Source organism: Trachemys scripta, chromosome 2 (assembly GCF_013100865.1).
Source record: "Trachemys scripta elegans isolate TJP31775 chromosome 2, CAS_Tse_1.0, whole genome shotgun sequence".
Classification (NCBI taxonomy): Eukaryota; Metazoa; Chordata; order Testudines; family Emydidae; genus Trachemys; species Trachemys scripta.
The window spans coordinates 71,403,276-71,417,319 of NC_048299.1; the positions used below are offsets into that span (position 1 = coordinate 71,403,276).

The 14,044-nt window shown below is 40.8% G+C and overlaps 1 protein-coding gene across 2 annotated transcripts in view; it reads left to right on the plus strand.

Moving 5' to 3' along the window:
- RBMS3 (RNA binding motif single stranded interacting protein 3) overlaps positions 1-14,044 on the plus strand; it is a 545,220-nt gene that overhangs the window by 471,287 nt on the left and 59,889 nt on the right. For both annotated transcript variants that reach the window (XM_034760833.1, XM_034760834.1), the window contains exon 10: positions 763-813. In XM_034760833.1, coding sequence (XP_034616724.1) covers positions 763-813 — 51 coding nt within the window. The remainder of the gene's footprint in view (positions 1-762; positions 814-14,044) is intronic.

The following is a 14,044-nucleotide window of genomic DNA, read 5'->3' on the forward strand; positions in this document are numbered from 1 at the left end:
GCCTCGCTGCTTTTCCAGTCCTGGTGCCTGCTTCAGAAAATTCCACCAGACTTGCAAAACTACATTTGGGGTTTTTGTTGTTGTTGTTGTTAAGTTTTTTTTAATATGAAGAAAATGTCTGCGGGATACTACTGCTACATTGAGATACCAACATTATTTTAGTTTGTATAGGAAGGGAGATTGAAAATCAGATCTCCAGAGGTAAAATTAATTAAACCTCACTCTACTCCACAACTCGGAATTCTTAAGCTTGAAGTCTATTTAAAATTTTTCACCAAGATAACTTCCAAATGGCAGCACAAAGGGTAACAATTTCAAAATCTCTTAAATGGCCTAGCATCCCTTTCCCAAGCTTTGAATGAGACTTTTAAAATTACTTTCTGAGGTACATAAGTCACTTTTGAAATGAGGACTTAAACACAATGGCACTAAAGAGCTTTTGAAAATTTTACTTAAAGTTTGAGCCAACTGTACCATCTATTGGATAACACACTTCATTGGATAAAACAGGGGAGCATAGACAGTGTGCTGTCTTTCAGACTCCTGAACATGGCGGAAACATTACTGAATGGGATCTGAAAGTTTCTATGCCAATAAGATTACAAGACATAAATTAATTTTGTCTCCCTGTAGGTTCTTCCTGAAATTAGCTCACTATTAGTTGTTATTGTGACAAGTGAAAAGGATGCTTGCAACTGAATTCACTGTGAAAAATCTCTATTTAAAACTGTTTTGTGCTAATGAAACTTGTTTGATATGCAGGTCCAGAGTACTTCGTGGATGCCTCATCCGCCATACGTTATGCAACCAACAGTAAGTGGATATTTCCTCACATCCAACTAAACCTGTATTTAGCAGATTCCTATCTCTGCTGGGCAGCACTAGATCATTGGAAAAGTTATAAGAGCGATCAGCTGCCTCATTAGATGGGAATCTTTTGTCATGTATGTCAAGAACTCGCTTCTTTAAGGAATAATATGTGTATTCAGTATAAAGAGGAAGATGGGATCATATATTGTCTAGTTTTGTTGATTATATTAAGGGAATAAAAAACCCTTGAGTGTAACCTCTGAATCATTACTTTACGGACTGTGAAATAACTGCAGTCTTGGATATTTTGAGTTGCTTGGATGAACACATCTGCTACCCTTCCCCTATATGTTTATCCATTCAAAAAATCCTTTCTAACTGACATATATACTTGAAAGGATCCTCACTGCATCACTAACGTATTCCAAACACTGCAAGAGGTAAAGCACAGCTGTCTTAGATTCTCTGCAGAATTTGGGTCTACTCTCTGACTTGATCAGTCAACTCATATTTTTTCTGTCTTGGAAAGTTTGCTTCATCAAATACAGTAAAGCACTCAAAACAGCACTCAAATACATGTAGCATCATTCATTAAAAATAAGTAGTACTGCAAGTTTAGTTTCGCTCACAAAGTACTTTTGACAGTGTTGTTTAAATGCCAGCGAAGTATTAGACGGATTCAACACACTGAATACATTTGTACAGATTGTCTGAATTGTGGAGTGCTTTGTTTGTTTGTGTGAGGGTTTACACCCCTCCTTACAGGGCAGCACGGCCTACTGGCCAGAGTCCATAGGATCAACCGTTGTCGCAGGGTAGCACAGCCTAGTGGCCAAAATCCATATCGCCCCTGGTTGCGGGGCAGCGCGGCCTAGTGGCCAGAGTCCATATAAGCGCCCCTGGTTGCGGGGCAGCGCGGCCTAATGGCCAGAGTCCATATAAGCGCCCCTGGTTGCGGGGCCATAGGACCTTACTACTGGCTCAGTGAGGGGTCCTACCGAAACATGCTGAGGCTCACCGGGGTCAAGGTACCAGTCCATCACCTCCCCCGGGTCACTCCCTACCGGCTGGGGAGTTGGGGTCTCCCACGGATCCCAGGGTTCTCTGTGAGTCTCCAGATCCATCGCCTCCTCTGGATCCTCCCACTGTAGGGCTTCATGCCGGCCTATAAAAGCCTCTGTTCCTAGCAGCTTCAAGAGCGTCAGCTGGTCCTCTGCAGGAGCTTCCCAGTTAGGTCCTTCCCCTGTGGCCGCCAGCCCCAACTGAGCTGAGTTCCCTCCTTTTATACTCAGTGAGCATCTGGAGCATGCCCAGTATGAATGGGGCGGGACTTCCTCTGTCAGAGCTACTGGTCTGACGTCGCTGGGGCCAGTGCGGGGCGGGGCTGCCCCATCACAGTTTGTTTGTTTGTTTGTGTTGTATTTGGCCAACTTATTGGATATGGATTGACGTGAAACTGTTGCTTATTCACATTCAAATATTTATTCCACATCAACACATTTTGAGTAATTGATTTAGCATGAAGAGGGCAAATGTAACGTGAAGGTGCAGAGCATCAGATTTTTTCAATATCTGTGTTTTCCCACTTGTGCAAGTATTTTGACATTATAATAATAATAATAGTGTAATTTATGTCGTGCCTATCTGCTGAAGTATGATATCTTGGGAGTGAATTTCTCTGTCCATGAAATTTGGGTAGCTGCTTTCACTAGCTAGAGTTAGGCATATAGTAGTATGGATATAATTATCTTACCTGTGGACCAAAATCCTGATTTGAAACACCCTTGCTCATTCACCATTATTGCTCTCCTGAGCAGAGTCTTACAGATTTTTCAAGCTGTGCAGTGGTCTGATCATGTGATCAAATGCCTATTCAACGCTCAATTGAAACAACCAAGCTTATTTCACTTGCTTCCAAATCTAGATGCAAATCCATGTCTCCTTGGGGAAAGAGAGCACATAAAACTCCCTACAGCCAACAGTAGGGAGGCGTGTTCTAGTGCGAGTTTTTATAAGCACAATGAAATCTGTTCTCTAACTCTTCAGACATAACTGCAAAGCATAAGAAATGGTAGAATCCCGCACATTGGTGAAGACAAGTAACCTGTTTTCTAACCTGTGAAAAACCAACGATCTCTGTAAAATACACAGGATTTACAGAGAAAATCCAAGCACTTCACTGCTCTGGTTTGAGATCCTTTGTTCCATATGACCACTTGGCTATTATTATAAAACACAGAAACTTCATTATGAAGCAGTTAGGGTTGCTATACACAAAACATGCCTGACACACACCCACAAAAGGAAGGAAGTGAAAAATTAATCCACTTAACTACATACCATCTTCTCTACCGCACCTAACACACACACCTTAATATCACCACAACTACCATACACCATGGACCTTTACTCTGCCTTGTTTTTACTCTTCAGCACACACTCCTTTAGCAGATTATTTTTTCCCGACATTAGTAGTTGTAGGTGTTTGGTTGTGTTGGGAGAGTGTAGTTTTATAAATGGCTCTGTTCAGTAGAGTGATTAAAGAGGTAAAGGAAGGTTGGCATCCCAAGAGAGGCAGAGTTAAGTCTGTGGTACACTGTCTATCATGTAGGGTAGTTGTGGCCATAGTAAGGTGTGTGCTTGCGGGTAAAGGAGTAGAGGGTATGCAGGTAATTGACTTAACTTTTCATTTCCCATGACTAATGACTTCACACTTTTTTTTTCTTTTTTTTTGTGCATACACTTCTTAGGTGTTTTTTTTTTTTTTAATGTTTAATCTGGGGCAGGCATTAGATAAGGGGGAGATAGACAAATTGGTCGAAGTGCAGGGGGATATCAGTCAACAATGAAATGTAGGACTGCCAAGGAACAATTTCACCCAAATCCAATGGCTTAATTATTAAAAATTTATTATGAGAAACCAAACAAACACTACATAGACAATTCAAAGAGCATAAAGATTAACAGCCTCTAAAATGTCACACCAATTGGCAACCTACATTAAAAAAAAAAAAGGAATTTATGTCCTACTTTAAGCCCACCATAGTTGCAACTCTGACTATGGAGTCTCTGCCAGGCACCTCCAGAAAGTTAAAAACAACAAAATGGAGAACATCTGACTAAGTTAGGATTTCAAATTCTCCAGTGCATTAGTGAAACTGGTGACTTTCCGATCTAGTTAGTTATTTGTCTCTCCTCTTTCGTTTAGTATGTGACTTTATCTAAAATGTCACTATTTTACTTGACAACATTTTACAAGATGACTGATTACAGTGTGTGTGTACTCCATGTGGCTGTATAATTTCACATTAGAAGCCAGTGCTGATAAAATTTTACATTCCCCTTGCTATAAAATTTAGGAACATTTTGTTAAGGCTGTATTATTCTTTGTGAGCAAACATAAACTCTTTTAAGGAGAGTAATGTTTGAGTCACTTCTAATGCTGATGGTTAATGCTTTTTGTTAATTATGAATATTCAGTAAATGATGTCACTGGGTGATTACTTTTTCATTCTCAGAAGAAAGTTCAGATTTAACATGCTATTTATATTCAAACACGATGTAGTGCTCTTCATGATAGAAGAGCCAGGACTCTGTTGTAGTGAAGACAAAGGAGATTCTTTATTCGGGATGCTATACGCACACATGCAGACAATCCAGCTTTCTCCCAGGTTCTCAAGCTCACAAACTGAAGGAAACAGCTGTGCTGCACAGTGTAACAACCCAAAGAATATCTGGCTGCAACAGAGAGATCATGGAATGGATTGTTGACTACGTGCAATGCTGGCCAACTATTTATGTGGAAAAATGCCAGGAATATATTTCCAGTCATTACTGACCAAATAAGAGTAAAGGCTGACTTTACTTTGAAGGATAATGGGTAGAAATATTATTCTGGATGTTATACATAAATTCTGTTAACTGTGTAGTTAGCTGCATGGAAATGAATATAAAATGGATGCAACCGCTTTTGTTGATTTAGAATAATTAGCACAAATAATATTCTCTTGCTGGCAAATTGAAGTCATGCCAAAGAAATACCCACATCTGTGTACCCCAAAAGCCACTTGAACTTGCAAACTGGAGATCTGCACGTGCTTAGGTACTTTAGAAAATGAGATTTGGGCTCCTGAATCAATTAGGTACCTTTAAAATGTTTACCCATAGGATCTTTTGACTCATGCACTTTTTAAATTTTTACCCTATGTAAATGTAATCTTCTCAATTAGATGGCTGAACTGGCTGCACTATAGTCAACAAACAAACAAATCTCCAAATGTTCAAGATGTATTAGTTTGTCCCCTTTCCTGTATGTCCTACGTTTACCAACTCTGGAGGAAAACAAGCTCTGATAGCATTGTGACAAGGTGATATTGGAGTTCTCTTGACACAACATTTAATTAATTCATCCCAGAAACTGAGTTCTGTTTGATCAGCCACAAATTTCTTCTTAATCTGTTCACCCATCCCTGTCAGGAAAAATCATATACTCCATTGCTGCCTTGGAATAAGGGTTGAGGGAGAAAGGTGGCAGAGTCCAAATATGAATGAAAAGTGAGTTATCCTGTGGATTTAGAAACTTTGCCGTATTAGCATGTTTTTGTTGTATGAAAGCTCTCTGGTGGCTCATCGAAAACTTTGAAAAACATTCTATTTAAAGACAATACAGAGAGAGAGATATTATGTGTTTCTTTTAATTACCTATTTTTTATGATCAGAATATTTGTTTTTAAAAGTTCATGTATTCTTATTACTTGTTCTTCACTAAGGGCCCAATTTGTATGGAACCAGCATAAATACCATATACATACATTATCTGTGTATGCATCTGTTTTTGCATTCGAGACACCTCATGTGTGCATGGAAAGCTAATAATTAGGGCCAAGTCTGCTTTATAGATTCTATACAGTAGCTGCCGAGAGGATTGACCAATGGAAGCAAGCATCATACCGGGATGGGAGGAAAGCACAGCAGCACACAGGGTATGTCTACTTTCCAGTCGGAGGCGCAATTGCAACTTGCGTAGGCATAACCATGCTAGCTTTAATCTAGCTAGTGCAGTTAAAATAGCAGTGAGGATGTGACAGCATGGGATAGCAATGCAAATATGTACACAGGGATCCAGGCAGCTTGTACAGCCTACAGTGAACCCTGTGATGCCATGTCTACACTGCTATACTAACTAGAGTATATCTAGTTCAGGTGTGTCTACCCAAGCTGCAATCACACTTCCTGTTGCAGTAAGACATACACCCAAGGAAAGCCACTCATGTAGGATGGTTTCCATTCTGATGATGCATTTCCAGTAGACACCTTGGATACGTGAGTTTTGAAGGACTTGTCTCGTATCCAGCCACAAGCCCCCAATCCCTTCTGCCAAGAAAGGAGAGTATCCCAATACTCCATAAAGTAATCTTACTGATTTTTCAGTCCCTCTTGCCTTGTCCCATGGGAGAGGTAATCTGGCTTCCGTTTTTTAAACTCAGTCCTTACTCAGGCAAAACTCCCATTTCAACAAGAATTTATTCTGTGTAAAGACTTCAGGATTTTGTCTTTTGATTGCAGTATATAAATATAGAGTAAAATATACACACTCTCCTGCGAAAACAGATCATTTTTCATTTTCTCACTAGCAACTTTGTTGTTTTGGGTAATGCCCAAAATCCCACAGTAGTCTGGCAGTGTTTTGATTCCGACTTCCTTGAACAAAGAAAGTTTAGTTCCTTGTACATGCTCATTAATAGCTCAGAATAGAAAACTATATTTTCTTGACCTCACATTTGTTGCTCTTTTTAGTAAGTTGAACCAGGAGTCCATTGTGTGTTAGCATGTCTGAATGTAAAGAAAGAAAGTGTGTCCTCTGTAGGCCATTTGTGTTCGATGTATGTGATAGTTCAGCTACATGATAGGAAAAATAAACAGGAAACAATCCTTAGAAATTGAAATCTCCAGCTATTCTTTTAACGTTTAGTTGTGTTTTTGAACGTGAACTTACTTGAACTTAGAAGGCTAAGGAGGTTAGAGATTGAAATGACTAATCAGACACCAGTGCCAAAGCTCTACTGAACAGTTTTAATTCCAGTGTTTCCCGAGGCAGAAAATCAAGGACTGCCAATTCTATAACTCTGATAATCAAGGCAGTAATTGGCAACGTTCCTTTGGGACTAGCATGGGGTCATGTCTCCCTGCCCCTCACCCAATACTGTGTCCATATATAGAAATTGTCTCCAGACTACCCGTGCATAACCACAAACTGAGCGTGCATTTACAGAATCTATCTAATCTCAGGTTTTAGTGCCAATCAACATAGTACTGAAGCTCAGAACAATGACTCCTATAGATAGGGTAAAGGTAGAAAAGCAAGACATTTCATCCAAGTCTATATCTCAAAAAGAGGACATGGGTGTAAGCAGTTCATCCATGTCACATATGAGGTGCAAGGGTGGGGGCTTGAATAATGTATCACTGATTAATCAACTCCTATCTGAAATAATATAAAACAAAATATAACTGCAATAGTTTTTTGATGATGTCAGCCAAGCATCCCCTCTCGAATCCTTTTTGACCCTCTGCTAAAGCCCCCTTGTGTAACTGAATGTCTTTGTGACGTAAGCAACATGTAAAAGCTTCTTTTGGAAACCTATGCACTGACATACAGTCAGTGAACAGAAGAGCCACATAGTGCTTCCCCAAGACAAAGCCTTGTGTTTTGCTATTTATTCTTATCCCTAAGAAGACTTAATTGCTTAGCTTAGCTTTTTTGACCTATTTTGCGATAAATTTAAATTAATGGGAAAATACAGATATGCATACAACATATATGTGTATATGCATTTTTTGAGTTCAGATCTAGAAACTTGACTAGAAAAGATATTTGAAGAACCAGACTGACATTAAACTTGATAGGACACTCATGAGATTTTGGATCCAGGAATTTGTTTTTTAGGATAAATAATGTCCATGGAGTATTGATTTCTATTTAACAGAAGGGAAGCAATCTTAATCATCAGCCTCAGGCTCTCAAGAACAGTTTTAACACAACTGTTTCGAAGGAGCAGAATATATCAAAGGGTGTTTATTTTTTAAAGCTTTTTATTAATCAATAGTTTTCTTCAGAAGAATGTAAAGTATAGTATATGTAATTTTTTCAGTGAAATTTCTCATTTTGTGGGTGGAGAAAGATTAAATGGTACTTTTTGAAGTTCTTCATGGGTTTAGAATATTAGAATTAATCCTGGGATAGTGGATTAATGAGCAAATGGAAGACAATGTGATCAATAGAGTGATAAATTACATAGACGTGATATAAATTTATCACATTTTCCTTCAGTTCATCACATCATTGATTTGCATTATGTATCTTATTGTGGATGTATGTCTGTGGAGGTGATGTTATAAATTGGAGAAGCACGGGATATGTTTATGTTGTATGCTTCTGTCTTGAAGTGCACCCCACTCTCACTGCTGCTCTAGCACCTTCTCCTAGCAAGGGCTCCAGAACGTTTGTAGAAGGGGCAGCAGGTGACACATAACTGTGGCTAGTGCAGGACACAGTTGAAGGTTTGGGGGTGGCAGTGACCTCCCCACATGTTGCTTCAGTCTCCAGCCCCTGACTCATTTCAGCAGACAGTCTGCAAAGCAAGCAGCAGCGCTGGGACTCCAGCAGCAGGGAAGGAAGAAGCAGCCCCATATACAGGAGTGGAGAGGAGCTCAGCTGTCAGCCAGCCGCCCTTCTGCTTTCTCCCTCCCCAGTCTGCATGGACACACAGAGAGTGCTGCTGCAAGGGGGAGCTCTGCCTCATTGCTGCTGGGCATCCCAGCCAGAGGTGTCCCAAGAAATCTTGGGGGGGTGGGGAGGGAGGACAACGTGACTGTGCATGCCCCCCTAAGTGTCATCTCTGCCAAAGTGGAGTCCTGTGCCCCCTTCTCCCCTAACCCTGCATTCTCTCGTGGTCCTACCTCCAGTAGCTGCACATAGCTCACCAGGAACCAGGCAGGCAGGCCATCCTTCTTCAGCCCTTCCAACCAGCTGCTCTCTGGCACCTGCAGCACCGTAATCCGCTCCCTCGCTGCAAAGTGCAGCCCTGCGCATTGCGCCAGCCCGAGGCTTGCAGTTTGGTGGGGAGGATGTCCCCATCCCCAAAACTATGCCCATGTTAAAAAATGGGAGGGCATGGTCCATTGGCCCCACCAATTCCAGCGCCGATGCCTCCTGGTCACTCTGGGAATTAGCTCTCGAGGCAGACGGGGTTTGCATGCCGTCACTCTGACTCTCTCTCTCTTCCCAGGAAATGACTACAGCCTGCCCACCTCTGCAGCCTTCAAACACTTCTCCCTCTTTCCAGGCAATGCCTGCCCTTTCCCAGCAGCAGCCCCTTTCTGTTGCCAGCTACTTGGCTTTATAAGCCTGCTCTCAGTGACTTCCCTGCTCCCTGGCTCCTCAGCCAGGTGCAGCCTGTGGCGTTAAATGCGTTACCTGGCCATCTTAACCCTTGTCAGTCCTATGTGACATCCCATTACAGCCTCTCTAACTCATCATTCATCACTCACCACATCTCCTGTCCCCTAGACCGATGCAAACATTTCCAACTCCTGAGCAGCAGCATCTGCAGTGACAATGGTATCATACTAGTGTAAATGAGTACAGGTTTGGAGGTGATGTCCAGGTAGCAGGCTAGGCATAGAGGAATTTCACAGCAGTTGGAGGCCAGGCTGCAGAGCAGCAATGGAACTACTGCAGCAACTGCAACCCTGTGTGACTTCAGCATCTCCTATTACTGCTGGGCCTTCTTTTCATAGGGAGCAGTGGCTGATGTATCTACATATCAGTGTATACACTGACTCCTACTAGGAGGCAAAGAGGTTATCCCTACAGAGGCCAGCTCTACAGAACAAAGGAAGCCTGGACCCAATCTGTGGGCTTCCCAAATCTGCACCCTTTGTGCAGCAGAAACTCATAAAATCCATTGGAGGCAGGGCCCAATGCAACTTTGGAGAATGAGACAGAATTTGAACCTAAAAGAGTAACATTTAGCAAGAGCCATATAGCATGACCAAAGTTTTGCTGGAGGGGAGTACTATGGCACCAAAACAGGAATCTCCAGGACTGGACTGGACAGCCTTCCTAGGGCTCATAGATTCATTGATAAACTTGTGAAATATTAATTCCTGCCAGAAAGGGTTCACACCAATTTCACCATTGCAAAAAGTCCTCTTGTATGTAGTTGATGTCATTCATTCATTTTAGAATTCAGTTCAATAATGTAAATTCATATTGTTTTTTAAACATGGAATCATTCCAAGATTTCAACCTATGAGGGTTCCACCGCAATATAAATAGTAATGAGCTGACAAAGAATAAAAAACTCCCCCTGCCTAAGAGTCTGATTGGGTCTGATTCTCCTCTCATGTTAGGTGTAAATCAGGAATAACTCTACTGAAGTAAACAGAGTTACACAGGTGTGACACTGGAGCAAAAAGAGAATAATCAGTCACACAAAATGAATAAGCTGAATGAACCAGGCATTGACACGTTTAGTTCCTCAGAACAAAAAAAGTCCATAAATTACAGTGTTATGCAAGCAGATATTCAGAGGCTGATTTACATAAGTAGAGAAAATTACCTAGTCTTTCTACTACCAGTGGATAGTTGAGAGAAAATATAGGTGTGGTATTTAACAATTAATATCGTTATGTCATAACTGATAATATAACAATTTCTCTAGTGGAGTAAATAGGTGAAGTGATATAAAACTAGGCACCCCACTAATTATGAACTGTTGAGTAGTCTCAGTAGTTTTTAATTCTCTTTTTTTTTACTAGTAATTCCTGACAGTATATCTTTTTATACACTTTATAAACATTCCCTGTGGTTTGACAGCCTAGCAGCTTGGAAACTTGAAACTAAAATCCGTGTATAATATAAATTCTCCCACGTTTTCCAATTGCAACTGGTTTGTTATTGAAAGGTTTGTTGGGACTAGCAGCCTTTGGCATTGCTTTGTGATTTTTTTTTATTTGCTTTGGTTTAATTTTTTGTTAAATTGTTTTTTCAGGTAAAAAAACTGATTTTTTTTAAAGTATGAAAAATTACCACGGACATTGCAAAACATAGAAGAATTCAGACCAGATCTTGCTTGCCTTATTTAGTCATGCATGTAATCCCATTACAGTTAATGGGACCATTTGCTTAATTAAGGCATTCAGGTTGTAACCTCATGGCTTGAGTCTCCTCTCAGTCTGTTGTAAACTAGGATTAAATCCATTTAAGAAAATAGAGTCAATGTTGTTCCATGCAAGCTTGTCAGTGGTACCTGCTCTATAGTTAAGGCTATGTTATGGAGTTCAGTTTTAACTGGAGCTTTAACCCTTTGTGTGGTAAAATCTCATTCAAGTGGCAATAAACAAAACATAGAATATAAACTTGATGTGCTATTTGAAATTTTGATGGTCATTTGATTAACTGAGACACAGAGAATTATGAGTTTAAAAATCACCGTTTGGGGCAATTTTTCACTTTTTCTTGGTACCCCTTTCACAAGAAATCAAATACTTTGAAGGCCTGTCTTTTGGCCACATTGTTGCTCCCTATGGGATGATTCCCAGAATATCAGTTCTACATCAGTAGTGTTCATCTACGAAGTATTTTATAATTTTAGCCATAGCAACAAGGTTGGGCATCAAGTCAAACACACTGAATTTTTAGTTGGCAATGAATCTGCCATGGGAGGGTAAAAAAATTATAGAGAGACTGCCTCCCCAAATGCCCCTGCCATCTAGGGGAAAGGTCCTGGAGCTTGGAAAGAGATCAGGCATTCAAATCTCACGTCTTCTAAGTGCTATTTAAATGCCCATGTAATTTATTGCCATTATTATTGACTACAGCCATGAACCCCCACTTACAACCTCCTTAAGACGGTTAAGGACACTGTTGAACACTCCCCTCCCCATATTTTTAAAGTGAGTTAGCAGAGAATTTGGGTGAGGCCATTGTAGACCCAGAACCCAGGTCTCTAATGTAACAAATAGCAGTTTTAGTCACTCCACCACATTGCGTTTCAGAATAACAACCCAGTTTTTGTTAACCTTTCTCTAACCATTATACACCACACTCCTCTCCCAGAGTCAGGGATAGAATCTAGGATTCCTGAGCCTCATGCTGACTAATAAATGGTTATGCATTATACACCACAGAAAAAGCGTATGTCAACTCCTCTTCCGGTGGCTGGTCTAGAAAGGTCCTGTCTACACTAGGGATCAGAAGGTCCAGAGGTCCAAACCTTGTGACTGATCTACACAGATGGATGGGATTCACAAAGTTAATAGACTATTTTCAAACAGGCTTTATACATAAAAAAATGATAATCTGTAAATTATTATCCATTCCTCTTTGTGCCCAATCCACACAGGGTGCAAATCTGTGGCAACTCTCATCTTGTTATCCTGTCTCCTTGGCACAAGCTGTAAAAGACTCATGCTTTGAAACTGGAGTAGGTTAAAGTGTACTAGGGAACTTTTCGTGCACAGCAGGTGGGTCTACATGGATACTTAGTGCATGGCAGGCTAAGCGTGAGGTAGCTTTACACCCCAGCTTTCTGCAACCTAAGTGTTACTATAGTCAAGCCTTGAGTGTTTATGGAAATGAGTGTTACACAGAGATAAAGTGGGTGAAGTAATATCTTTTATTGGAGCAACTTCTGGAGCAATTGGTGGGAGAGACAAGTTACACAGAGGAGTTCTTCAGGTCCGTGTAAGCTCAAAAGCTTGCCTCTCTCACCAACAGAAGTCGGTCCAATAAGATATATTACCTCACCCATCTTGTCCCTCTAATAGCCTGGGACCAACACGGCTGCATGATTACACAGAGTCCTTCACGGAAGTTCCCTTCAGCTGTCAGGTTGGGCTATCACCACTAAACATGGAGGATGGCTCTAGGTGTACTTACTTTCAGAAACATTTTAATGGGATAAAATGTTAGTCACAAAGAAATTACTGTTGCATGTTACAGGCTCTTACAGGCTTAAGGAGGGTTGACGTAGTCAGGAGCAGCTTCAGCAGTGCAGTATCTCCCTCTGATTCCAGTGCAGGTGTAGCTCCTCTTCTTCCTGACTCAGGGGAGCTATCCATTGAGGTACCCCAAAGCTCAATGAAAAACTAGGAAATTAACTAACAAAAACAGTGTTTACTTGTAGTTAAGATTGTGGCAAGATGCATTCCTAAAACCTTAAAGTCAAGGAAAAAAGAAGGTATGGGGTAAGATTTGTGCATTCTTTTTCAGCTCCTTATTGTCTGCAACTCTATCGATAATACACTTCAACATTCCATGAGTCTTTCACTTCCAGCTCCAACAGCTACCCAAATGCAATATATACACCAGCTTCAGAAAACTTGCAAACTAACGCAAAACCTTACAAAAGCATAAAGGCCATTGTTATCAATTCTGTTGTCAGATCAGCACATGTCGCACGTGTCACACATTCCATGCTTTTAGGAAGTTGTTATGCCTTAACATTGCTGAGGTTTTGCATTAGAGTACAAATTTGATAAAGTTGGGATTTCTTGGACTGAAAAGATTGTCTAGCTGGGAGTAAGAGGTTATGTAGTCTGCATCTCTGTTGCTTCATAATTTTTTACATCCCTTTCAGACCATAACCCAGTTAGGAATTGGAGCTGTGAGCCTTTGTGTAGATAGTATGGACTATGCTATATCAGTTAGCCAAGAGCTTTGTGTAGAGAAAAGAAGGGAACTGCATCCATCCCAGAAGAAACAAAGGGGAGATAATGCCTCAGGCACCATCTCAGTGGTACTGTTGGCTATGCATCCCCCTAACACACGAGTACATCTGTATTCTCCCTGACACCGCCCCTCCCCCCCCTTTCTACCACTTTGTGCTCCAGGATGGAGTAGGAATGTGCAATCTAAGAATGCAATGACTACTATTGTGTACTGCAAAGTGAGAATGTTCCTTGTGTACTCTCCTGCCCCTATTGGCCAAGCAAAGGCAACGCATAACCTGGCACCTTATTAATTGTGATTTCTCCCCACGGCGAAGCCAATTTAGCATTCCTGTGTTAATAGGATTCTTACAGATGGAAACAAATGGGAAGTTAATCCATTAACTACCCAAATGTCCAAAATGTGGCACTGATGTGACATCATTGTGTTCTAAAACACAGCAGTTTTCTTTTAAAAGTGGCAGTTCACCTTTGTGAAGTGCTTTCTCTATTTTGAAAA